The 27,229-nt window shown below is 42.4% G+C and overlaps 1 protein-coding gene across 1 annotated transcript in view; it reads right to left on the minus strand.

Annotated features, from left to right (window-relative positions):
• Positions 1 to 24,112, minus strand: part of F5 (coagulation factor V) — a 59,637-nt gene extending 35,525 nt beyond the window's left edge. The window contains exons 1-8 of the mRNA XM_015411301.1: positions 23,952 to 24,112; positions 20,773 to 20,864; positions 17,514 to 17,636; positions 14,030 to 14,242; positions 12,198 to 12,341; positions 10,603 to 10,824; positions 7,615 to 7,780; positions 447 to 624 (exon numbers count right to left, since the gene is read on the minus strand). Coding sequence (XP_015266787.1) covers positions 447 to 624; positions 7,615 to 7,780; positions 10,603 to 10,824; positions 12,198 to 12,341; positions 14,030 to 14,242; positions 17,514 to 17,636; positions 20,773 to 20,864; positions 23,952 to 24,112 — 1,299 coding nt within the window. The remainder of the gene's footprint in view (positions 1 to 446; positions 625 to 7,614; positions 7,781 to 10,602; positions 10,825 to 12,197; positions 12,342 to 14,029; positions 14,243 to 17,513; positions 17,637 to 20,772; positions 20,865 to 23,951) is intronic.
• Between the last annotated feature and the right edge of the window lie 3,117 nt (positions 24,113 to 27,229).

Consider the following 27,229-nt stretch of genomic DNA (forward strand, 5'->3'; position numbering starts at 1 on the left):
TTTTCTTGACATAAGATTTTAGAGCTGGGTTAGGCTACAGCACTGCGTAAAACCCTGCAGACAAAAGCTACTGTCAAGGAGAAGCCCAATATTAGTACTTGTATCTGAAAGGTGGTATTATTGTTCTCACATGTCATTCACATAGATTTCAAAGGGTGGAGCTCTTATTTAAAAAGAAAAAGGTGTCTTGTGGCACTTTGGAGACTAATAGATGACCATGGTGAGAGCTTTTCTGGACCTAGAGCCCATCAGATGCGCAATCTCTGTTCTCAGTTGGCAAATATATGTTGGCAGAGAAAGTTATGTTCACAGGGCTACCTAGATAGGAAACTGCATAGCAAAATTAGGGATATTTAGAAATTCTCAATAACTAAGACAACAAATTCAGTGAATTAATGAACTCAGTAAAATGGGATTTTAAAGCATATTTGGTGCTCGGTACTTACACTGATTCTGTCTCTAACCTCTGCTCTGACAACAGGCCCCAAAATTCCACGGTCCTTTGGCCAGGTACTTTCTGTATGTTTGCTGAAGTTGGCATCTATATATTGCCTGTAAACAGCCTTTTTGTACTTCTTCCCAATGAGATTTGAAAAATTCTCCAGATACAGAGCTCTGTATTGTCTTGAAACATGGGGAAAAGGGGGAGGGACATCAGTAAAATCTCTCCAGTAGAAATACAAGCCTCTATATAAGAAGTCTGTTTCAGCAAATCTATGTAAGATATATGATTATGTGCATTATCGTAACTAAGCAAAGGGGTGTGCATAAGCTTCCATTGGGATGTACATGGAGCAACTTATAAAGTTCTTCTGTATTGGCTGTCAAGTTGCAGGATATCGTCTCTGCCTGTCCCAACAGATTGCATCAAGAGCATTCTACACAGCTTATCCATACAATAATGCCAGTTTCTACAAATGGAAAGCAACTGCATTAGGCTAAATGGTGCAATGCCACAAAAGTAATCCTACATGAGTTTCTCCATCCTAAACACAGTTATACCCTGTTGGAGTAAGCAATATCAGGTGTACAAAAAAAGAGAGAAGAATCCTGCAGGAAAAAGCACTAGAGAAGGCCAGTTAGATGGGATAGTGAGATCAGCACCTTCTTTCTTGATAAGTGTCATTCCTTGTCTGCAGATTGCTACTCTTAGGGCAATATCTCACTTCTTCTTGGAAGTTCCACAACTTGCAACTCTCTCTCTCTCTCTCTCTCTCTCTCTCTCTCTCTCTCTCTCTCATTACAGATTGTTTGTATGTCCCAAGGCTAGATAATAATCTTATCTCTTTAAGAGCAGTAGCTAAGAAAGGAATAAAAGCAAGATTTGGAGATAAATGTTTTATCAGAGATAAAGGTGAATTAATTGCAAATGGTGGTGTGAGTGAGGATTTGTACACACTTTAGTGTCACAGAGAGAAATAACTTTGCAAAGCAATGTAATCACAAGAATTGTTCCAGATTGTTGCATAGGAGATTGGGTTATAGAGACAATTATGCAATAAGCCAACCTGAAAGCAAGAATTTAACAAAAGGGATGCTAAGTGACCAAATGTGCTGATGCAGACAAGGGTGTATGCTGCATCAAAGCAAAGGAGACTAGACCACAAGACAAAGAAAACATCCCCTAGAGCTAATAACAGTGATACTTGTGGACCCATGAAAATGCAGATACCTAGTGAAAATAAATATGTGCTGACCTTTATTGATGACTACATGAAATACACTGTGACCTACCTAGTTAAAGAGAAAAGTCAAAAATTTAAGGCATATGTGGCAATGGTCAGTAACACATTCCAAAGGAAGCTACTAATAATTTGGACTGATAATGGAGGGAAATGATTGGGGCATAATAAATTACTTGGCAAAACAGAACACCATTTTATAGTCCCCTATACTCTAGAAAAGCAGAAAGAAAGAACTGCTCTCTCTCTGAAGTGTCCATATGTATGTTCCTTGAGGCAGAGCTACCTGACAAGTATTGGGGAGAAACAATCAGTACTACTACCTACCTATAAAACAGATCACCTACTAAGGGTACAAGGAGTACACCAAACCCAGCTTGAATCATCTAAGAGTGTTTGGATCAAAAGCCTACACTTACATTTCTAAAGAAAAATGGACCCAGGCAAGCCTGATCTTGTCAGATCTCAGAAGCTAAGCAGGGATGACCCTGGCAAGTACTTGGAAGGGAGACCTCCAAGGAATACCAGGGCTGGGATGCAGAGGCAGGTAATATAAGCCACCTCTCTGAAACATCCAAGCCCCACTATGGGTTGCCAGAAGTTAGCCATGATTTCCAGGCATACACAAATACACACGCATACACACACAAAAATACTCAAACCCCACCCCCCGGGAAAAAAAAGGAATACAAAGGATACAGAATCCTCAACCCAGAGACAGAAGTAGTCCAGATCTGCAGTGTGGTCTACATCAGTGAAAGGGAGAAATCAAACAACATGGAGAAAATACATTTCAGTGAATCTACACCAAAAGAGAAAAATGAAATACAACAAACAGAAACAGTGAATCTGAGAACTGTCAGACATTCAACCAGATCAAATAAAGTAGTATCACCAAGAAGGCTTTCCTGTCTGAACCTTCCACATGGGAAGACATAGCATGCCCGCAAAAGATGTAGAGAAAGGAAGAAAAGCTGCAGAAGAAAAAATCGAATCCCTAATCAAAAATCAAATGTGGACACTTACAGAACTACCTCCAGGGAAGAAGGTAGTAAGATGCAAGTGGATCTTCAAAACCAAGCACAATGAAAAAGGGGAAATACAAAGATACAAAGCAGGATTTGTTGGTAAAGGATGCTCTCAGAAATATGGAGAAGACTACAATGAAACCTTTGCACCAGTGATGAGACATACTTCAATAAGAACTTTCCTGAGCATATAGCAGCAAGGAAGATGCATGTGGAGCATCTAGACATAAAGGCTGTCTTTCTACATGGACAGGTAAAGGAAGATGTTTACATGGAACAAGCAACTCATGTGTAAACTTCAAAAGAACATCCATGGGCTGAAAGAGGTTGCAAGAAAAACTCAATCAAATGCTAATCTAGGGCCCCAGACACACGGGCCAGATAACACAGGGGGGAGGCGTGGCTGTTCGCCCGGGAGCAAAATAAAGCGCGGTAGTCCAATCACACGGTTCCCCTAGTCTCCGTGCTTCAGCTGTTAACTGGCAATCACATGGCAATGCTGCAGCGTGGCAAAGAAGTGGCACGGCACGATCACACAAGCGTTTTGCGTTTGTGCGCATGCGCAGTTCCGTGGAGCAGCACTGCTTTCCGTTTCGTGTTTGTGCACATGCGCTTATGAAAAACATCCAGTTTGCGACCGTATGTAGACGGGCGCTGGATGCCATGGGATACTAGCGCTCCCGCGATCAGACGCCCGCCTGTGCCGCGCGTTTTCCGGATGCTAGCGCACTTTCCTTAGTACTTCTTAACTCCGCATCTTCGGTGGGATGCCACGGGTTGGCCATGGGTGTGCTACGCTTCCCAGATGTTGCGGTGTCATCGCGCCCCGAAAATCCACCTGACATGCGTGCCTTTTGCATGGCAAATTCTCTGTGTGATTTCAACAAGGCAATGCCACAATACCATGTGATTTTAACAAGGCAAGGCAGAACATTGCCTACAGTGAAGAAATAGAGACAGCAAATGGACTTAGAGTCTCACTTACCTGGAGGACCTAATTTTATGATATGAAGACAAAGAGGATTGTGATGAAATAGGACACAATCTGCAGCAGGAAGCAGAAGTTTAAGGATTAGGAAACATCAGCCACTATCTTAGACTACAGATATAATGAGAAGAAGAGGAAAGCTGTCTTCTCAACCAGAAGCAGAAAATCCTGGAATTTCTTGACTACACGAACATGAAAGGAGCAAAATCAATAAGCACCTGAATCATCAAACTACCTGAAACAGCAAGGAAATAGCAAACTTCTGCCAGACAACAAGCAGTACAGAGAAGCAACTGGAAAACTGTCATATAACCTGCCACTGGAATCAAATTTAGTTCTCGCATCTCTTTTATTATCTGTATGCTAACTTGCTGCTATTCACAGACCCTACCAATTGCGTTATTCCAATCTTAGCTGTACTTATACATCTGGACTCTAATTAACTCTTCCTGGCAAGTAATCCTCCCCCCCCCACCTATACGTAGCACTTGAGGAAATCTGTTTCAGTGTATTTGAAGAAGTGTGCATCTATACATGCTAAGTCTCTCAGTTCTCACTTATGCCCAGAATTGAGCTTTATTGATCTTGGAGGTGCCACTGGACTCAAACTTAGTTCTCACATCTGTTTGTTAACTCTTATATTTGTACGCTAATTTGCTCCCATTCACAGGTCTTACCAACTGTTTTAATCCAATCTCAGCTATACTTATGCATCTTGACTCTAACTAGCCCTTCCTGGCAACTAAAACCCTCTCTCTACCTATATGTAAGGACTGAGGAAAACTTTCCTATGTATCTGAAGAAGTGTGCATGCACATGAAACTTTGCTGGTCTTAAAGGTGCCACTGGACTGAAACTTTGTTCTCTTGCTTCAGACCAACATGGCTACCCACCTGAATCTGTCATATATATGTACATTGCTGGGTTCTAACATCACAGCAGCTCTGGGCATGTTATGCAGGAAAACTGACTCACTGAGCAAAAAGGACTGGAATGCAGTCAAGAGACTTGCAAAGTACCTGCATGGCGCTGCACATCTGAAACTAAAGTTACCAACAACTGACTATCCCAGACTAGTGGGATACATGGATACAGACTGGGCAAGAGATGCTATAGACAGGAAGTTCACCAGTGGTCATACATTCTTTTATGGTAGAGAAGCCATCAGCTGGAGCAGCAGGAAGCAAGAAACTGTAGCTGTGTCCTCAACTGAAGCTGAACATGTGTCTCCATCAGAAGACTGCAGACAACTCAAGTGAATACTGCATCTAATGCAAGACTTTGGGATAGATGAACCGCAACCCATACAATTCGAAGAAGAAGAAGAAGAAGAAGAAGCAGAAGAAGAAGAAGAAGAAGAGGAGGAGATTGGATTTATCCCCCACCCTTCACTACCCAAAGGTGTCTCAGAGCGGCTTACAAACTCCTTTCCCTTCCCCTCCCCACAACAGACACCCTGTGGGGTGGGTGGGGCTGAGAGAACTCTGACACAAACTGCGCTTTTTCAAGGACAGCTGTGCCAGAGCTTGTGGCTGACCCAAGGTCACATCAGCAGGTGGAAGTGGAGGAGTGGGGAATCAAACCCGGTTCTCCTAGATTAGAGTCCGCACACTTAACCACTACACCAAACTGGATGCACAAAAACTTGCAAAGACAGAGAAGATCAACTCAAGAACTAAACACATAGATGTGAAACATCATGTAGTAAGAGACATGCATGAAGAAGGGCTTGTTGAGTTCCAATACAGTCTCACAGACGAAATGCTCGTGAATGCACTCACCAAGCTACTTTCTCAAGAAAAGTTTGAAAGTCTATGTAAGAAGATGTATCTTTTGGACTTTGGACACTAGACCCTGAAAAGGGCTGTTGCAATTGACAATGGTTGGTATACAAAGAAGAAAAGAAGAAGAACCCTGCGGGGGGGGGCAGCAAGAGGAAAGGCCAGTTAGATAGGATAGTGAGCTCAGCACCTTCTTTCCAGATAAGTGTCGTTCCTTGTCTGTTTCCAGATTGCTGCTCTTAGGGCAATATTCTGCTTCTTCTCCGAGTTTCTCAACTCACTCACTCTCTGTCTTTCTCAGCTTGTGATGTAGCTAGTACTATCTCAGTCTCCCTTTAAGCTGAGTTAGTGTGAGCTAGCTCAGTTTTTAAGCCTCTGACTAACATAGTTTTTGTCTTAGCTCAGGAAAGATGACTCCAGAGCCAAATCTGTAGTAGCCCAATTGCTCACTCATAACTTTAATGCCAGTAGCTCACAAAGTAGAATTTTTGCTCACAACACTCCACAGCTTAGAGGGAACATTATCAACTATGTTAATTCCTGAATAAAGCTTTCTCTACATTTGCTCTGTTGCAAATTAGTCAGCCAACACCCTTCTAAGTCCATTGAAATCAGTGAGCTTAGAAGGGTATAACCCTGCTTCGGATGGCACTACAGATGACTTGCTGTTTGGGTGTGGGACAAACAAGACATTGTGCAGAAACATATTTCAAAAATTCAACTATATTTTTAAAATGAAAAGATATCTTTGAAAGCTGAAATGGTGGGAGGAATGGCTATTCCTGGGCTACAACTGCTCCCTGCCCCAGTGGAATACATGGATCCTCTAAGTCTAAGAGGCTCTTCAAGGACATATATGAACAAAAGTGACTCAGATGTACAAAGTCTGGGAATTAGGTGATGGAGAGTTTCTAGGAAAAGAAAGCTACCTCTTTGGTGCTTTGGACAAATGTTACTCCAAAGTTCTAAAATGTTGATCTGCCAGGCATGCTGCATACCCTGTATTTCTGTTCCTCTTTGGTTTTTCTTGTCATATAGAGGACACACAGTTCACAGTTTGTTAATCTTTGAAACCCTCAGGCTCACTTCCTCCTCCCTGTCTCTATTTCCATCTTTCTTCTTCACTTTCACACAGCTTGGACAGTAGTAGTTTCTAAAGCAAACCATAGCCTGTCAGTTTGTTTAAATTCCAAAATGAACTACAGTTTGTCCTCTTGCCTTCAAGCCAAGATCCCAGGCCATGTTTTAATTCTGGTTTGAAAAATAAACCACTATTTTTGGTCCAGATGTAATAAACTACAGTTCACTGTGGAATTGTTAAGTATTAATTTCCAAACTGTGTGCAAGGGGAGGAGGCGGAGGGAGGAATGTACAAGCCTAAGGATTTTGCAAGATTATCCCTGTAATGCTAAACTATGGTTTGTTGCTACATGTGAAACATGCCTGACTAATTTCTATAGAAACTCTGGCCCTGGTCACACTGGGGGAAATAGGCGCGGTCAAAGTGTGGCTTTTTTGAGCCGCACCAAAAGAGAAGCGCAGCGGCGGGATCAGATTCCCCCAGCTGCCGCGCAGTTCCTCCCCGGCACGATTAGATGCCGGGGGAAGCCACAGACCGCAGAGCGAGGCGAGCCCACTGCGCATGCGTGTGCACGCAAACGTCAGCAGGACCTCACATGCTGCAGGAGAGACGGGTGCACCGGCGATCACACGTCCGCCCCTGCAGCGGATTTTTCAGTAAGTACTAGTGTTTCGTAGGTTTTTTTTCTGATCCGCATCTTTGGTCGGAAGAGACGGATCGGGGACGGGTGCGCGCCGCTTCCCAGATGTTGCGGTGTGATCGCGCCCGCTTGATGTGCCCCCGATCCGTCCCTCTTGCGGATGAAAGCCTCCGGTGTGATTGGGGCTTAAGATGCTCATTAACAGAGAGAGAAATTCAGGAACAAGATGCTACTTCACAATAATAAAATATACTTATTTACAAAGTTTACCAAAAATCTGCGGTTGCTTTCCCAATACTTTCTCAATCTACCTCACCAACCTCTTGGCATTTAAATCACAACTTCCTAATCCTTGGGCACCAGGCTCACTACACCCCTCAGGTTGCAAAACATTTCTCACTTCCACCAAGTTACCTATCAACACTCTCAGGAATTTGTGGAGCATAATCCCAGATGACCTCTTCTGCAGCAATGAAATATTCCCAATCTTTAATCATTCGCAGTTCTTTATAGGATAATTTCTTTGTTAATATATCTAGATTTCCACATTCTTCTATCTTGAGGTAACCGTGCATTCCAGCTGGTTTGAAAGACAGAATTGAACAAGGACAATTATGACTATTAGTCCTTTAAAAAAAGAAGAAGCTGTAATTAGCTGTATTGGCCAAAACAAAATAGTAAAATCCAAACAAAATAATAAAATCCATGTAATACCTTTCTATTAGGGTCAACCAAAGCAACACAAAACATAATCAAAGTAAAAAGGTATTACTTCATAAGCAACTTTGTAGATAAGTTGCCTTTTGCAATACTTTTTTGCCATCTAGTCACAGCTGATTTATGGTGACCCTGTAGGGTTTTCAAGACAAGAGATGTTCATGGGTTCTTTGCCATTGCTTGCCTCCATGTAATGACACTGATATTCTTTTTTGGTCTCCCATCCAAATACTAGCCAGGGCGGACCCTGCTTAGCTGCCAAGATCTGACAAAATCAGGCTAGCCTGGGCTATCCAGGTCAGGGAAGCCTAGTTTGATTAAAATTAATATGTACCTTTTAAATCTGTAATTTAAAGATGCAAGATTTGGTTTTATATACCCCCTTAATGGACCAGAAATTTCCCAGTTTATCCCACAAGAAAGAATCTAGGAGCCATTAGCCACTCTTTTAGTTTATTTTAAATAACAGCCATGAGTTGAATTCTACATTTGCATTGTTTTTTATAATGTTTCTTTCTGTGGAATAGGGCCTTTTAAAAAGCCCTTAGTTATGTATCTTTCCCACGGTGTTGCATCATGAATATCTTCAACCTTCTGAAGAAATCTCAAAGAAGAGTTGTTTATTCACCAGCAGTGGCTTTGTTCTTAGTGCACAAACTACCTGGAGAACCAGTAATTGCTAGGGCTAAGATTAATCAATCTTCTGTTTTTTAATTAATTTAAATGAATTTATTTATCATGAAAACTTCAGTATGTACCTGAAATAAACAGAAGATAACTTCAAATCAATAAACAAAAACTACCACTCATTGTTAGGAGGTCATTTGTATTTTTGTCTCATTCATATTATGGTATCACACCAGAACCAATGCAGCCCCAACAAATAAATAAATGTGCTCATAACATTCATACTCATCAACTTAAATTCCTCCTCACCAGCTAAAATAAAGCATTATTTAGTACAAACCAGTTAAGACTGCCATCCTAATAGTTCTTCCTTCTTATCTGGAAGGACCAGTGTAAGTGCACTTTCCCAGCATCAGGGTCTTCTCCAGTAAGTAACAATGCATTAAAGAGTCTAATAGAGGAGTGAGTCACGTGATTGGGTTTTGACCACTGTGTGACACAGAGTGTTGGACTAGATAGGCCATTGGCCTGATCCAGCATGGCTTCTCTTATGTTTTTATGACAGACTAGACACATGGTAATCACTTGAAATCATTGTGCATACTGGCTCTCTGCTCATGGTAAGCCAATAGTATACAGGTACCCAGGGGTCATTTCATAGAAAAAGAGGCGCAGGAGCTCATTAGCATGACTCATTAGCATAACTTATTTGCATATGCCACACCCCCTGACATCACCAGAAGTGTGTCGAAAGGCGCCACCCGCCACTCAGGCTCCACGTGACTGTTTTGGATTGCTAGCTATTGGGGGGGGGAACGTGCAGATCTGCCCTCACAGAGGAGGGAGAGCTTGTACCTGAATAAAACTTGGTCTTAAAGGTGCCACTGGACTGTTTTGGCCAGGGGGGCTGGGGGGAGCTCTGCAACTTACCTGGCTGCTTCTTGCTCCGACTGAGGGCTGCTGGGAGCAGGGGGTGGGACTTGTTGCATGTGCCTGCCCCCTGGGATCTTTACTGCCGGAGCTCTGCTCCTGTGCGCTCCTGCAGGAAAGGACCCCTGCAGGTACCACTTCACAGAGCATCATGCTTTATGCACAGATGCAGTATCAATAGTGCATGGAAGTGCCCTTGAATCGCTCAGTTTACAGCAAGCACCGGCAGTCATGGCTGGTCCCACCCACCATATTAGTCTACTTGTCTGCTGCTGAAAACAAGATTGACCCAGCAGAGTGATTAATGCATATCTCAAATCAAATTGGAAATCAAGAGGCACATGTTTGGTGTAGTGGTTAAGAGTGCAGACTGTAATCTGGGAGAATCAGGTTTGATTCCCCACTTCTCCACATGTAGCTGCTGGTGTGACCTTGGGTCAGTCCCAAGTTCTCTCATAGCTGTTCTCTCAAGAGCAGTCCTCAAAAGAGCTCTCTCAGCCCCACTTACCTCACAGGGTGTCTGTTGTGGGGAGGGGAAGGGAAAGGAGATTGTAAACTGCTCTGAGACTCCTTCGGGTAGTGAAGGGCGGGGTATAAATCCAATCTCCTCCTCCTCCTCACAGTATTTTACCTCTATGTTCATTCCCATGCTCTGCATCCAAACTCCATCCTGAACCTCAAAACTATCTCTCACTGGTTCTAGTCAAGCCTTTACAGGAGGACATCAATACTTTCTCCTAATGGACTACCTATATTGTCTTGTTTGCTGGTCACGCCCATTAAGTTAGGTAACACAATCACTTCAAGAGCAAAAGCAAACTTACATTTTCAATTTCCTTTGTACATGTGCTGTTACAGTAGAACTCATGGTTGGTTTGGACTCCCACTCCCCATTTTTTGGCTGGACAGAGATAACAATAGAAAGTTTTCTGGTGCAACACTGATGCGGTCATCAGCCTATTTTTATGGCTTTGAACATACTGCTTTGTAGATGAACTGCAGTTCTCCCTAAAAGCTTTCACAACTTAAATGAAACAAAAAATTATGTATGCCCTCCATTCAAGGGAAAAAATCCCTACAAGCCTGTGGTCAACTGCACAACTGCCTGCTTAATAAAGATCTCCTTGCCTTGCAGATGTTTTTGGACAATGGAAGATATTAGCCACTTTCCTGTGCGGCTCACAGACATGTTTGCTGTGGTTGATGCCCCTCCGACAAGGTTGATGGTCGACACTTTGTAGTGGTTTTGCTCCAGCGTTTGACCATTGAAATGGATGGAGAAGATCTCTGGTGCAGAACTCATCCCTATCAAATGCCAGCTAATGCGATCATAAGCACACGCCTCTACGTCTGAAATAAAAACAACAGGAGAGACACAGAGAGAAAACAGGTGAACTATCTTAAAAATCAGACAGTGTCACTCACAATATGATTCCCTTCTAGAATCTGTGTGTGGAAATTCATTATTTAATGAATGAATGACAGAAGAATGGAAAGTCCAGTTTTATTTACTCAATAGATGACCTGCAATAAAAACCCTTTTGTACTTGGGGCCCCAACCTGGGGAGGGAGACCTAACTCACAAAAAACAATAACAAACAAAAAAACATGGCTGGCAGCTCTAGATAGAACCAGTGCACATAACCAAAGTGGCATGCAGAGAATACAGGCTGAAGAGATCAGTGCAGAGTATTGCAAGTGATGAAACCATTCTGTTTCGCTTCATCATGTAGCCAGCTCAGCTGAGGGGTACCAACTAACCACGTCCAGTTCAGTAATTTCAGTTAAATGAAGCATGGAGAATAAGTCTGTTTCACTGATTAGTGGTCTATGTGTAGTTATTAGCCATGATGACTCAATGGAACCTTTGTATTTAAAGCAAGAATTCTTCTGATTACTAAATGCTGGAGACAAATAACACCAAATTCTATTTCCTCTTTGCTTTGCTTTATCCACTTCCAGAGGATGGCATCTGTGGAAAACGAATGCTGGTCAGTTCTTGCCAGACAATTCTTACGCTGTTATGTTTAGGAGCTCTAAATTAGGATTATTAATGCAAGTTGAGCTGCAAATTAAGTTCATGGAATAAACTCTCATGACTACCGCAACATATTAAGCAGAGATCCCCACAACTCATGTTTTTCATCTTCTCGGTTTGATTCTGTGAATTGGCTCTGACTGTTTAGAACACTGATCCACTCCAACCACATTTCATAGACACCGGGTTATGTGAACTGGTCATCATCACTGTGGGTGGATGGGCAAGATGTTTTATTCATCTTTTTATAAAGGGAAGGAAGAAGGGCAAGAAGACCTGGGTCTCTTACAGTGCAACCCTCTGCATGTTCACTCAGCAAGCGGGCAAACTTTGTTCTATTTGATTACTCCCATGTAAATTTGCATAGGATTGTAGCACCACTTAGTGTGGCTTGCAGTGAAGTATGTAAATCCCAATCCTGCATATGATAGTACCTGCACATAGTTTAAACGTTATAGAAAAGCTGCAATAAAAGTGCAATTTCTGCTTTCTCTGGTTCTGTTTTAACATGCAATGCACATGCTTGAAGAGCATCATGAGTCCCACAAAACCTCTGGAACTCATGGTAATATCTGAATCCCTCTTTTTCCCAGATGATTGCAGAAATGGGAATATAAAGATACAAATCAATCAAATCAAATGTATTTCAGCTTTCCCTACTCTGTCAGACAAATTCATGCAGTACCTGGAAGAGTTCCATTAGCATAACCATTGATCGTGTACATGAGGGAAGTAACTTTTTGCCAGCTTTTGGTTTCATCAAATACAGCAAACATCAACACATATTCCTGATCGAACAATTTCTGTGTTCCATTTTCATATAAGCTTCCTAGAAGAGAAGGGGGAAAGGGTATCCCCAGATCAAAAAGAAACTTTCAAAAATCAGACAGGTACAGATTATGAAGACTCTAGTATATTCCTCCCAGGGTGACATAATTCAGGTTTTCACAGCCCAGCCTCTTCCTCACAAGCCAAAGATCAGGAAGGGTTTGCTTTTAATTTGTTTCGTTCTTTATTAACCTCTGTTTCCTGCCTTTCTGCAGGGAGCTCAGAATTGCATATGTGACATTCCCATGAGATTCCCGGTAATATCCAGACATGTTTTCTTTCAACTATGATGCTAAACTGGACAGTTTCAGATGATTCCCTGGTTCTAAGCACTGAGCTTACATTGAACTGTCACTGTTAAATAGAATCCTATTTTTTTATTAAAAAATGGAATACCATTGTCCTTAATGGTGCAAAGATAACCTTGTCTGACAATAGTTGTTCGAAAACTCAATGACTAATAGGGGCATTGCATTCATTCTAAGTTGCTTCACTTGAGTCATTTTAAAACAAAAGTTAACAAACCATTTATCCCATGCCTAATTTGCAAAAGTTATACTCAACTGGGAGGGGCTGAAGCCAGTGTTCCCTCTAAGCTGAGTTAGTGTGAGCTAGCTCACAGTTTTTTAACCACTGGCTCACACATTTTTGTCTTGGTTCAGGAAAAATGGCTCCAGAGCTATCAAATACACAAATACAATACCTTTATTGGCATAAAATCAAATACACATGCAGCATAGAGCCTCAAGATAGGATGGAGGGGTATCACATTCCGAATTGCCTTAATATGAGCCTCTCCTCCTAGATACCTCATAAAAGAAATTTGCTACAGGTTCCAGAATTTCTATATTATGCGAAGACAATAAAGAACTAATTTTATGCTCATTAGATTGGCCCAAAAGGGGGTCCAACACAGGTTCAATATAAACAACACGGATGTCATAGTGAAATTTACAGTGCAATAGCACATGTCCAATGGATTCAATTTCCCCCATCCCACAGGGGCACAATCTATCTTTATAGGGAATTTTCTTGAACCTTCCAGAGCTATCTAATTAATGCAGTAGCCAAATTCCTGGCTCACAACTTTAATGCCAGTAGCTCACAAATAAGAGTTTTTGCTCAAAAGACTCCACAGCTTAGAGAGAGCACACCTCCCAGTGCAGAAACTATGGTTCCCAATCCCAAATACTGGGGGTAACAACCTAAAACTTTGTTACTGTAAAGTTTATTTCTATGACAGAAGTTCATTTTATTGTAATTGTTTTCAAGGATTCTATTGTATTTGAGAGACATCATGAATGCTGTTTTCTAGCAGAAAGGCAGGCCAAACATGTTAATACTAAAATTATTTTGTTTAGATATTGACAGAAAACACATAAATGCAGGTAATAAATGGATACAGTAGGCTTGCCAGTGTCCAGGTGGTGGCTGGAGATCTCCTGGAATTACAACTGGTCTCCAGCCAACAGATATCAGTTCCTGTGGAGAAAACTGCTGCTTTGGAAGTTGGCCTCCATGGCATGACATCCTCCTGAAATCCATCCCCTCCCCAAACCTGACTGTCCCCAGGATCCACCCCCCCAAATCTCCAGGAATTTCCCAACCCAGAGCTGGCAACCTTAAGGTACAGATATGCCTCAATTATTAACATCTCATAATTTCATCAGCTTTAAAATATGCGATTACCTTCTTTACATATCAGCAAGGCACCGATAAGGCCAGAATTAAAATCCTGTACCATGTTTTCATGGGAGTAGTAGGTATAGGTGAGACAGGCGGGGTCAGCTTTTCGAGGCCCAATTTCTGCAGTGATTGCCCACACATACTTATAAGTCTGGCCTGAAGGCACAGCATCATCCAGTGTCTCCATAGGTGATGTTTTGTCAGAATACGAGGCACCTTAAGCCAGTGGAGATAGGGGACAGTGAATATTTGCCATCCTAATAGATAGAACGCCACATACTAATAAGGTCTTTAGAACAAAGAGGATATCTAACTTTTACCATAAATAATAAATGATGTCCTTGCATACAAACTCCTCCCCACACACACACATGCTGATCGTGGAGCTATTCATGCAGACAGCATACTTTGCAGGCTTGGATTGGCTTTTCCTGTTTCTCCTCAAACAGTAAAAATAAGAACAAATAAATTTAGTCACTTCTCTTACACAGCTTCATTCTTCTTGTTGTTGTTGCTCAGAGGTGTATGAGCATAGTGTACAGGAATATTTATTCCCAAATAGGACTATTAATGTATTTGCTATTATATTACTGTGTGAACAAAGAAAAGCTGTGATTCTGTGAACCTTTTCAGATTGCCTTTCCCCTCTGCTGCTGTGCTGACAAGATTTGCTGAATGTTATGTAGAAGAGCATCTATGCGCCCGAATGGCATGCAATCTCATTCTAGCTTTACTGGAGCAGAAATTATCTCATTTCAAACATGAACATCAAAATCAAACAGCATGACAGCAATGTCTGGATATTCTGAGGCAGGAGGCTTGACACAGACATTTGGATCAAACACTATCCAGAGACTTAGTTTTCTGTGCTGTGGACTGTAGCCCTGCCGGTGAGATATGCTCATTAAGGAAGGCAACATGGTGCCCAGCAAGAAATAAAACAAACAAATTTGGGGTGGTAAGGGTCGGGAGTCGGGAGTTCCTGGACTTTTACTTTATACTGAAACCAACTTATGTGTGTCCACTTTTAATTTTCCAGATAACCTGAGGTCATATAAGATCCTGAGGGAGATTCACAAGATTGGATACCGCCTCTTGGACAGGCAGGAATGAATCTATTTATTCTGTGGATTTCTTTCTCTAGCTGTCCTATACCACTTGGACAGCTCCCCTAACCTCTCAGCAGCATCTTTGGAGGTCACAACTGCAGGTGAGAAAGCCCCATTCTATAAGCATAATTCTGTGAATCACACTTATCTGAACTAACTTGTCTAACTCTGGCAGGTGATGAGGTCGGGTGTATGGAATGTCCAGCCATTTCCAAAGAGCATTGAGTGATGCAGCAGCTCCATTCCCATGCCTTCCAACGTTTTCCCGAAAAAATAGAATCATCTTGTATGCAGTGGTTGAATAATGGATCTCCTTTAGGTAGTTCACTGTAGCAAGTGTGTGTGTCTGCTGACACAATTTTAAAAACTTCGCCAAGAGGAGAGGAGGGGCTGTGGGCTCAGTGGTAAGAGGAGGGGCCGTGACTCAGTGGCAGAGCATCTGCTTGGCATGCAGAAGGTCCCAGGTACAATCCCAAACATCTCCAGTTTAAAAAGGATGAGGTAGTAGGTGATGTGAAAGCTTCTACCAGAGACCCTGGAAAGCCACTGCCAGTCTTAGTAGACACTCCTGACTCTGATGGACCAATGGTCTAATTCAGTATAATTATGCATTCATAACTAGTGATGAAATGGGGATAGCGGTTTGTCAGGGACAGCTACCTGGAAATAGGGACTCTCCATGGTAAGTGAAGCTAGCTGGATCCACCATCTGTTCTTCATTGCTCCCTGCCTGCTGTTAAGCTCCACAGGAAGGTCTATATGTCATTCATAGACCTTCTTGTATTACTAGCACCAGGCACTTGACAAAGGAAATGTTTTTTTAAATATCATTCCAGTAAAACACTAAGTAAACAGCACACAAGCAAGGTAAGCAAATTGACAGATGCTGAGTACATAAACAGTCACAGATCAGATCCAAAGTTCAGAGGGATCAGGAGGCCACTGCGGTTTTCCTGACAATTTCTTTTACTGCCTTCTCTATCACTATACTTGCAGCACCTATCTTGCTGTAGGATTGTGGCAGGGAGGGCGGGATATAAATCAAATAAATCAAATCATTCACTGTTTCAAACATGGCAGTATGAGAAGCTGAAGGATGCATGTATGTGCTTCCTCCTAAGACAATGTCCTTAGGTTCTGTTGGGCCAAGTCAGACAGAGATGGTGGTGGCAGAACAATGCAGCAACTTGGCAGTGGCATCGGGCTCCTTTGCTTTTGAAAACTGGCAACTGTTGCATGCATGTGTGTGCAACATGTAGCTGATCCCTAATAAGGCTGGGAAATGCTTGGAGAGCAAGGATGAGTCTTGTAAGTTTTTTTTTTTTTAAGGAGCTTGAGTAACTTATTTCTCAGCTGAAGGACCTGCTGCTGCAGATTTCACATAACTACACTGAAGTGGGGTGGCCGGGGCTGTGTGAAAGCATTTTGTCCTCCCATTATAGCAAGTTATGAATTTGGTTGATTCACAAGCTTGTGAGGATGTGGGATGCTTGTGGAGAGTGCTGAGTCCAATGCAGGCACAATTATCTGAGCATGAGCAAGGTGTGAGTACAGGTCACGTCATCACCATTCCCAAAGTTATGGGATGTGGTTGAATAAACTGTGGTGATCTTCAAGCTGTGCTTGAGTGGACCAGTTCAGCTTTCACCACAAATATGAACCTGTACCATACCAAAAGAGTGATGTGACTCACTTCTCCCACACTGTGGAAGGAACCAAGTACTTCTTGAAGTATTTAGCACCATAGAATCCCTTAGTACCTTAAAAGACTAAACGCTCTATGAGAAGTTTGTCAGGATGTACACTATATATCACAAGTGCTGCAATAATATTTCTCGCGTGTGTTGTTCCAGAATCTGTTCTTGGTTGGGAGGACCGGAAGTCCCTATGAATAGAGCCAGTTTGGTGTAGTGGTTAAGTGCGCGGACTCTAATCTGGGAGAGCCAGGTTTGATTCCCCACTCCTCCACTTGCACCTGGCTGGATGACCTTGGGCAAGCCGTAGTTCTGATAAGAGCTGTCCTTGAAAAAGAGCAGTTTCTGTCAAGAGCTTTCTCAGCCCCACCTACCTCACAGGGTGTCTGTTATGGGGAGGGGAAGGGAAAGGAGTTTGTAAGCCACTCTGAGACACCTTTGGATAGTGAAGGGCAGGGTATAAATCCAATCTCTTCTTCTTCTAAAGCCAGCACTATTCACTTCTTTGGCAAGTGTTATTTCTTATTTTCTCACATAACATTCATAAGCTCTCTCACATTATCTGTTCAAATTTTGTGAACATGAGATAAAGAGATATTACACTGGAATTACAGGTGCAGGGGAAGAAAACTCCATTCCAGTCAACAGTTACAGAAGGGGACCAGAACATCTCACAGCACTTACCTTCCGATTGTTTGCTGTATGATATGCCTTGTGGGTGAATGCTCAGTGGTTTGTTTGCCATGTTCTTAAAATGAATGATGAGAGTATCTCCCACTTCAGCATGTAGCGTTGGCCCCAGAAGCCCTACAAAAATGCAATGCTTTTTTAAAAACAGGAAAACGCTTGAAAAACAAAATCGCACTTCTTGGCAAAAGAGATTTGGCCTCCCCTGATTGGGATGGGATTATAATACAGGAAGGAAAGAGGGTCAAACCTGAGGTGGTAAGGCTGATGCTGCTGGGTCTACTGATGGTGTTGCTAGGATCTATATGAGAGCAAAGTTGGCATCTTTGTTTATTGCAGGCCTTAGTACCAGAATCCATGTTACTGTTAAGCAGTTTATCATTGCAGGTCAGAAGTTGGTTTAGGTTAGCAGGCTCTCTGTAAGCAAGAAAAGCCTGGCCCCCTAATACCGATGTGAGGGAAGTGTCACTATCCAGCATGGCTTGTAGGTCATTAATAATATATTGAACTGGCTTGAGTTGTGAGCTGTAGGTGACCACCAGTGGTGTTTTGTTGTCACTTTCTTTGGGCTTGTCTTGTAGCAAGCTGGGTATCATTCTGACCTTTCCAATCATCTTTCTCACCTCACCAGGAGGATATTGTAGTTGCAAAAATGCCTGCTGCAGATATTACAAATTAGTATCTCTGTCTGAGGGGTTGGAGTAGATGCGAATATAAGCGTAGAGCTTGGCTATACACAATGGATTGTTTGATGTGGTTGGAGTGGTAGCTGGAGGCATGTCGGTTTGCAGTATAATGTACCGTGTTTCCCTGAAAATAAGACACTGTCTTATATTTATTTTTTCTCAAGAAGACACACTAGGGCTTATACCACAAATGCATAGAAATCCTGCTAGGGCTTATTTTTGGGGTAGGTCTTATTTTCGGGAAAACAGGGTAGTATATCTGTACTGTGGTGTCCAGGGAGTTTATTTCTTGTGTAGAGTAATTCATAGCTAGATTCATGGTAGGGTGGAAGTTGTGGAAAGCCTGGTAGAACCTCTTGAGGGCTTCTTTGCCATGGGTCCAGAAAATAGAAATGCCATCAAATAATCTCAAGTAAAGGAGAGGTGCCAATGGGTAGGAGTTCAGAAAACACTGTTCTAGATCTGCCATGAAAATGTTGGCATACTGTGGAGTCATGCAAGTGCCCATGGCTGTGCCATTGATTTGGAGGTATAACTTCTCACCAAACCTGAAGTAGTTTTAGGTGAGAACAAACATGCAGAGTTCAGTGGCAAGATCTGCAGTGGTATTGTCAGGGATGAAGTTTCTAATGGCTTGTAGTCCATCCCTACAGGGGATGTTGCTGTACAGAGATTCAACAGACAGAGATACTAATTTGAAGGATCTACAGCAGGCATTTTTGCAACTACAATATCCTCCTGATACAATGAGAAAGATGATTGGAACTGAGTGGTGATATTCTAAAGAGCTATTACCTATTTTGTAGTAATGCCTTCTGGTGGATGGGGTCACATTAACTAGGAAATTCATATGAAAACATCCAATTATATTGCTATGAAAAAGAAGAGAGAGTAATTTTCTAAAGTAAGCATTTACTGAATGTGAGATATCTTACTGGTGGCCAATTTTCAGATGTTTTGTCACCTGCTCTCTAAAAACAGGAAATGTATGTACCACATATTAATAGCTTTAACGTGAAGAGCCAGTTCCCAGCAAACACTATGCTGGGCCCATAACCTATTGGGTTAACTGGTATGGTTAGTCTAGTATCCACTAGTTAGCAAAGTGCTTTAAATAAAGCTACACATGCAGGAGCATCTTTCTACCAGGTCACCCAGCTTACTAAGCCGCACAGAGCCACATTTCAAGTTTAAGACTAATACTAGTTACTATTTTAGAACTACAATTTAGATAGGAAAGTTTAGAGATAGGATAGTATTCTAGTCTAGCTTACTAGGGATGGACACAGATGGTGAGAGGCCATCTGTGTCATGGTGCCAAGATGAGGACAGTGTGTCCTCCCTCTCGGTGTGTACAGGGAGAAAAGAAGAGAGTTGTGGGAGAGGATGAACAGAAGGAAGTTTCCCTAAGAATATAGTCTACATATCAAAGAGGACAGTGGCAAAAGAGCAAACACAGGAAGGAAGCTTAGGGTTTGCCCTCTCTAGCTGTCTAACTCTGTTGCCACAGAGTCTGGAGACTGAGGCAGGGGACAGCATCCAGTCCTTCACTTTCAACACATACAGCAAGCAAATGACAATTCATCTTCCACATAATAGCTCTTAAGTCCCTTATATTTAACAGCTCCAGCTGAACCACTACCAATATGGTACCACTCTCATTCATCTAACACTACATTATTATATTATAGAATGAGCACTTTCACTTTATATTCTCTATGTCCTTCACCAGGGGGCCACTGGGAGGTTGCACCTCTCCCTCCCTCATGGTAAGATGCAGATCATCCTGAGCTCAGCCATCACCAAAAACTGGCAGGGGCCTCCTTTTCCCTGTTCAAGGAAAGCTACTTTAGGTCACCATTGGGGAGAAGGGCGGGATATAAAAGAAGCAAATAAAATACAATAATACTAAAAAAGAAGGTATTGAGGTGGAGGGTTGTTTTGAGGGTGTGATTCATGCATGGGATACTGAAATGTGTCCTTCTCCAACAGAAATTCATACCCACCCAAGCTGTTGTTAGATGCAGTAGCAAATAAAGACCGGTAAAATATGGTGATCCTTTTTCATTACTGGGTCTAATAGCTCAAATGGTGGTAACGACAATGGATTTCTGTGGGGAAAATTATATAGGGTAAAGAGTTAACCCCTGACACACAACAGTGGCATGGCCATAACCCAAACTGAGCCTTTCCCTCACAACTGCTCCCATAACCCTAGGAAGAGATGATCCTATATATGCCATGTAATGCTTAGTTTAACTGCTTGGGTTGAACTACGCGATACATTTTCTTCCACATTCATCTTAAATTATTTTTTCCTTTTACAAATGCTGCTCCTGGGATTGCTCTTTCAAGAAAGAGAATCATATGGAGTATGAGATGTGAGCTTGCAGGCAGGGGCTGCCTCTCATTTCCATTTACGTACAAAGCCCACTAGCAATATTGTGTACTGAATTACAAGCTAAAATATAATAAATAAATAAACTGGTTTAAAACTATTAACTTGGGTTTGTAACAATGGGGAGTTACACTGATTAAAAAGTAGCTTCTGAAAATAATGTTCTCTTCACCTGAGAGAGCATCTGGTGGTTTTTCTTTTTGGAAACCGGCTTCATACTCCCTGTAGACAATTTTGTTGAATAAAGAGCCTGAATTTGGTACTCTGAAACAAAAAAGGATTTTTGTCAGATAAAATCATTTATATGGGAGGGAAAAAAGAATGTACAAAAACTATGATATAAATAAGCTGTTCCAATTAGGCAGAGTTGCAGAAATTAATGTGTACATTTTATTGCTTTTGCACATTTTGTGGGACTTCTAAGACTATATTTTAGAATTTGCCATTTTGCATTCTGACCTTAGGTCTTGAATGGATTTAGTCAGGGATGGAGAAAAGGCAAGAAGCATAGGAAACTACCACAACACTACCAAGTTTTATTCTGAAACCATATGGGTTAGAAACTTCCTGTGTTTTAAAATGAAAGCCGATAATCTCATGATCTGGGAGGAGGAACTGAGATCTGGATATTAGATTTATGGCTGCAATCCGCATATCCAGAAAGAAGGATAAAGAATGTCTCCCAATGGTGTTCTTACAATCCACCTTGTCAGACCATTTCAGTGTTAAATGTGGTGCTGTTCTGTGGAGGAGCTGTGCAATTTCTGTCAGTTGAAGGCACTACTACATGTCACCTACGGGCTTCTCACTGCTTGTTCTTCTCTGGACACTCAATCCATCTCATGTTGAGTCTTCCTCTTTTCCTGCTGCCTTCAACTTTAGCATCATGGTCTTCTCATAATGTGACCAAAGTACGATAGCCTCAGTTTAGCCAGTTTAGCTTCTATAGGCAGTTCAGGCTTGATTTGGCCTAGGTCCCACTTGTCTTTTTGGCGGTCCATGGTATCTGTAAAACTCTCCTCCAGCGCCACATGAATCTACTTTCTTCCTATCAGCTTTCTTCATTGTCCAGCTTTCACACCCATGCATGTAGTGCCGAATACTACGGCATGAATTAACTTGATCTTGACAGGGGTCATTTTGTAGAAAAAGAGGTGCAGGAGCTCATTAGCATGACTCATTAGCATAACGTATTTGCATATGCCACACCCCCTTACATCATCGGAAGTATGTCAGAAGGCAACACCCACCACTCAGGCTCCACTGGACTGTTTTGGATTGCTAGCTATTGGGGGGGGGGTGTGTGCAGATCAGTCCTCACAGAGGAGGGAGAGCCTGTACCTGAATAAAACTTGGCCTTAAAGGTGCCACGGGACTGTTTTGCGATCTGTGGGGGGGGGGGAATGTGCAGATCTGCCCTCACAGGGGAGGGAGAGCTTGTACCTGAATAAACCTTGGCCATAAAGGTGCCACTGGACTCCATTGGATTGCTATTTGGGGGGGGGGCTCTGCAACTTACCTGGCTGCTTCTTGCTCCTTGTGGCCCAGGGCTTCTGGGAGCAGGGGGCGGGGCTTGTTGCATGTGCCCACCCCCTGGGCTCTTTACTGCCAGAGCTCCGTTCCTGTGCGCTCCTGCAGGAAATGACCCCTGGATCTTGGTCTAAAAGGCTGCAGAGGCCCAATTCAGATTGGGACCACAGTGTGGGAGGGGGGAAGGAGTGGCTCCAGACTTTAAAATGTGCCATTTTTTCTGACCCCAATGGCTCCAGAGGGTCTTATTTGCCCCTTTAGGGGGGCACACATGCGCTGAATGCTTGCACATGCAGCCCCTAGGGGCATCTTAGGTCAGGAATATGATGCGGAGGGGAAGGGTGTAGTTCCTTTTCTCCTGTCCATGGTCCCAATTTGAATCCAATTCCTGTATTATTATTATTTGTTTATTTATTAAATTATGTTTCTAGACCTCCCTCCCCTGTGAAACAGAGCTCAGGGCGGTATACAACAATAAAAACAGCATTCATAGAATAAATTCACAGTTAAAAACAATATAAATACAATACTTAATCTAATTAGACGGTGATAAAACTTCCAAATTGTGCCACAGCATCAGGGGGGGGGGAGAGACAAGAATGCCAGCCAAGATGGAAACTGTCCCTGTCCTCAACCAAACACCTGGTGTGGATCTTCTCTGCCTTGCAGGCCCTGTGGAACTTCATTAAGTCCTGCAGGGCACGGATGTTATTTGGCAGAGAGTTCCATCAAGTTGGATCCAGGGAAGAAAAAGCCCTGGCTCTGGTCGAGGACAGCCGGGTGTCTCTTGGGCTGCAGACCACCAGTAGGTTCTTATCTGCTCAGCGTAGCGTTTTAGAATTGAGTTCCTGCAGGACACTTGCATCTGGCACCCTGCGGCCATTCCCAGTTGGGATCTCATGTTAAACGTAACGTGTAGATTGCGCCTAAAGACCAACGGCGTAATTATATAGCCTCTCCCAACTGAATATGGAAAGTACAATGTACATGAACTTCATTTACCGCCTTCTCTGGGCAAAGCTTTCACATTCATTTTCAGGGCTCGAGTGTAAATTTTTATCAGCCCGGTACAAACATGCTCACAAACGCAACCCAATTGCAATCTCATCTGATTTATACAGTCTCATGAATCATGAATTGAGAAGTTCCATCGTTTTTCTGAAATGTCATAAATAGTTCATATCATGTAATGAGATTACAGCCTGGGCAGCCCCTCCCCAATGAATTGCACCCATTTCTTCATGCTTGGGCCCTGAGTGGTGGGCTGCCTGCGTAACTTCACTTATACTCTATCTCTCTCCAGTGGGGACCCCAAAGTGACTTACATTGTTCTCCTCTCTTCCACTTTATCCTTACAACAACCGTGTGAGGTAGGGTAGACCAAGTGTGTGATTGTTCCTGAGGTCACCCAGCAAGCTTCCATGGCAGAGTGGGGATTTGAACCTGAATCTTCCACATTGCTGTCTTGACACTCTAACCACTACACCACACGGGCTCTCTCTCGTAAATATCTTTCATCCTCCAAAAAAAAAAAAACCTCTTTGTACACATAAAATAATACAGAGTTCCTTCTTCCTAGTCCAGTGTAAATTATTTTTAACAAGACTAAGAAGAAAAGGTATATAGACAGTGAAAATGTATAAAACAACATAATTAGGAGCATATCAGCAGAAAACGGCCAAAATTCTTGTGATTTTAAAGACATGCTCCACTTCTACTGAAATCAGTGCTAAATTCCCACTGTCCTCGGTCAACCTCCTAGCTTGTGCCACACCTCCTTCATATATCAAGGTACTTATATAAGCCCCAAAGTTTTGTTACCTGGATTGTTCCTTGGGTGGGGATCCATAGCTCCAGCTGGTGAATTGTGCTGCTATGTAATGCTCTCGGAGCCGAGCTGCTCTCACAGTGGGAATCTCCAAATCTAGCCAGCCCAAGGCCAGGAACGTCAAGAGAAGATGCCCACAGGAACTTAGGAACATGGTACAAGCTCCCATGGATATTGTTCTGCTGAGAGACAGATGAGGTATATACAGTTCCTGCTGCAGCTTGCAACTTCCCCAGGAAAACTATATCCTCTGTGGCTGGTGTTGCAAGGGACAGTGGTGCTGGCAACGCTTAGGTCATTGCTCTTTTCCTCCTCCCCTCCCACTTTTGAGAGGGTCACAGAAGAATCAGCTGCTGATTTCTCTGCAGAGGGGCAAATGGTGCAAAGCAAGCTCCACTCTACAAGGCACAGCAGGTGGTTTAACTGGGCCATTGCCCACCAGAACAGTAGCCAGCACTCATGTGGATCCATTTAGGTCAAGAGGAATGCAGAGCCCACCTTCATAAAAGCTTCGGCCATTTCTCCTGTTGTTAAACTCGTATTCTCAAGATGCCTTTTTATCCTCCCAACAGTGGTCTGTGACAGGAATTTACTAGGCTTCCTAATGGTGTTATTTAGTGAAAAGGTATTCTCTGTTATGGAGCACACATGTACAGGGCATATCATTATTTGCACATTCATAACCATACTTTCCTAATCAAAAAGACAGACACAGCCTTACAAGACAGAATCACTCTAAACCTTACCACTTAAACATGTTCTTCTTTTACCTGAACAAAACTGAGTGAATAGTTTACCTTGTTTTGTTTCATGTTTGGCAAGGATACTCTGTGTGATTTGACAGGGATGTCAGATAAAGACTGACTTGGGGTCCAGAAGGGCCTGCAGCCAGGTGGCTATCCCTGCAGGAAACCATTATCTCAGTCTTATGAAACATTCAATAACTTGTCATTAAGGAGCAAAGAGAAACTAAAGTTCTGTCCATTGACTTCAACAAAATGTCACACCTAAGAAGATGTTCAGTGCTTAAACACTGAAGGCCAAAGGAGAAATCTACTTTCCGACAATGAGCAACAGAGGCAGTCACTGGAGCTTGGCACCTTAGTTTGTTTTGTTTTTTAAATTAATTCTGGAAGCAAGCATTTTGCGCAAGGGTAGTTGCTAAAGGATGTTCTACAGAGCTATTGGCATCATCATCATCAAACCATCTCATTTTTTTTTTGGGGGGGTGGCGGTTATTGTACCAGTTTGAAGACTGATGCCTTTGGAGCTGGGGGGTTGGCCTAACCTCTCACTGACCACTGCAGGAAGCCTACTCTGGTATGAACCTTCCTGTTTCTAGGTCCACCAATGAACCCCTGTGCAAGATTCCATCTTGGATAGATGTAGCATTGGCATTCACCAGTAGCACAGCCACCTGAGCGGTGCTTTCTCATAAGGGAACGTTACACAGAAGAGATGTTAAGTGGTCCCCCCTCACCTAATTCTTACCCCGAGCAGGCAAAGATCATTTTGTCACCCAGCCTTTCATATTAGATAAGATCTATACCAGATAAAGAACTGGAAGGTTTCTGCTTGTTTTTAATTTGATAGTGTTTATTGTTTGTGCCTTCCTTGTCCCACTTTGAGAGCTTTCAGCTATACCAGTTATGGGGGAATATCAACTTTTGGGGGGGGGATCAGAGATGCTCATCTTCTGAATGAAACATGAGATAAACCTGATACTTGAAACTTTGTTCTCTATGCACAACTATCAAAATAATCATTAAAAATACTTGTTCTGAAAAGGCAAGAAGAATCCACTATAGCCTTTTTTAAAAGGAAAAGTTGATTTCCGGTCTATTTTCCTTACAGATGTAGTTTCTAAGATACCAGAAAGGTTTCCCCACAGCCTGTTTTCTTGGCATCATATTCAGGATAGTACATATATTTTCTATTTCTCCTTCCCCAATAATATTCCTCTCTTTTTCTTTGGTATTGGTTTGCGTATTCCCAATCTGAAGTGGACTAAGTACAGTCGTCTTTAAAAGGCCCTGGGTTCACACAAGGCTTTGTAGCTTGGGTGTTCAAGCTTCTGCCAGTCATCAACAATAGCCCTTGTAGGAAACCATCCATTTTATACCTGTTCTGCTGCCAGTCTAGATAACACAGGCATTTCAAAACTTTTAACAAAAAACAGGTACTCATTCTTCATACTGAACAACCCACATGAGGAACTCAACAAAAAACAAAACAACAACAACCCCTCTTGTATTGGATCCTGCAATGTGGAAGCAGAAAAATAAATGGAGTACAACAGTTTAACTTGCACAAGATTTTGTGCAACATCTAGTGCTTTCCTCTATATACTGCCCAGAAGTTAATTGCACAATATCCTGAGCAAGGGGAACACAACTGGAAATACAATATGTTTGACTTAGTGCATGCGGCTACCATGGTCATCATCTTGCACTTCTGCTTACATAAGAGCTCAAGCACAAGCAGAAATTTTGCCAAAGATCAAACCCACTATAACTACAATAATGATTTATCAGATATTATTAGCTAACCTTTGTGCACCAGGGCATTTTTATAAAGGTAATATAGGGCTATAGTATAACAGAATTGTTTTCAAAGATATTTTTACAAAGGGACCAGGAATGTCGTCTGTATTACTATGTATGGTATGTATCATCTGTTTGTTATATGTATTAGCCCTGGTCTTACTGCATTACTTTCTACTTTGTAGTTCCAATTTTCTGCACCACTTGACATACCATGTCTGATACTTAATACTGCATCTATTTTTTGTAATTCTAGTCCTATTGCACTGCTTCTTAGAACTCTCATGTTGTTTGATTTCATTGTTTTACATCATGAAACCCACCTTGAATCTCAGTGAGACAATAAAACAAAGGTTCAGTAAGGAGAAACACAATAATTTTATTAAATACCTTTTCACTATTCAGCATCAAAGCTTAATCTTAAAAACAAAAACCGTGCATTAAAGAGGAGGAGGAGAGGAGGAGACTGGATTTATACCCCGCCCTTCACTACCCAAAGGTGTCTCAGAGCGGCTTACAAACTCCTTTCCCTTCCCCTCCCCACAACAGACACCCTGTGAGGTAGGTGGGGCTGAGAGAACTCTTGACAGAAACTGCTCTTTTTCAAGAACAGCTGTGCAAGAGTTATGGCTTGCCCAAGATCATCCAGCCAGGTGCAAGTGGAGGAGTGGGGAATCAAACCCGGTTCTCCCAGATTAGAGTCCACATACTTAACCACTACACCAAAA

Source organism: Gekko japonicus, unplaced genomic scaffold, assembly GCF_001447785.1.
Source record: "Gekko japonicus isolate JY-2015 unplaced genomic scaffold, Gekko_japonicus_V1.1 scaffold2240, whole genome shotgun sequence".
Lineage (NCBI taxonomy): Eukaryota > Metazoa > Chordata > Lepidosauria > Squamata > Gekkonidae > Gekko > Gekko japonicus.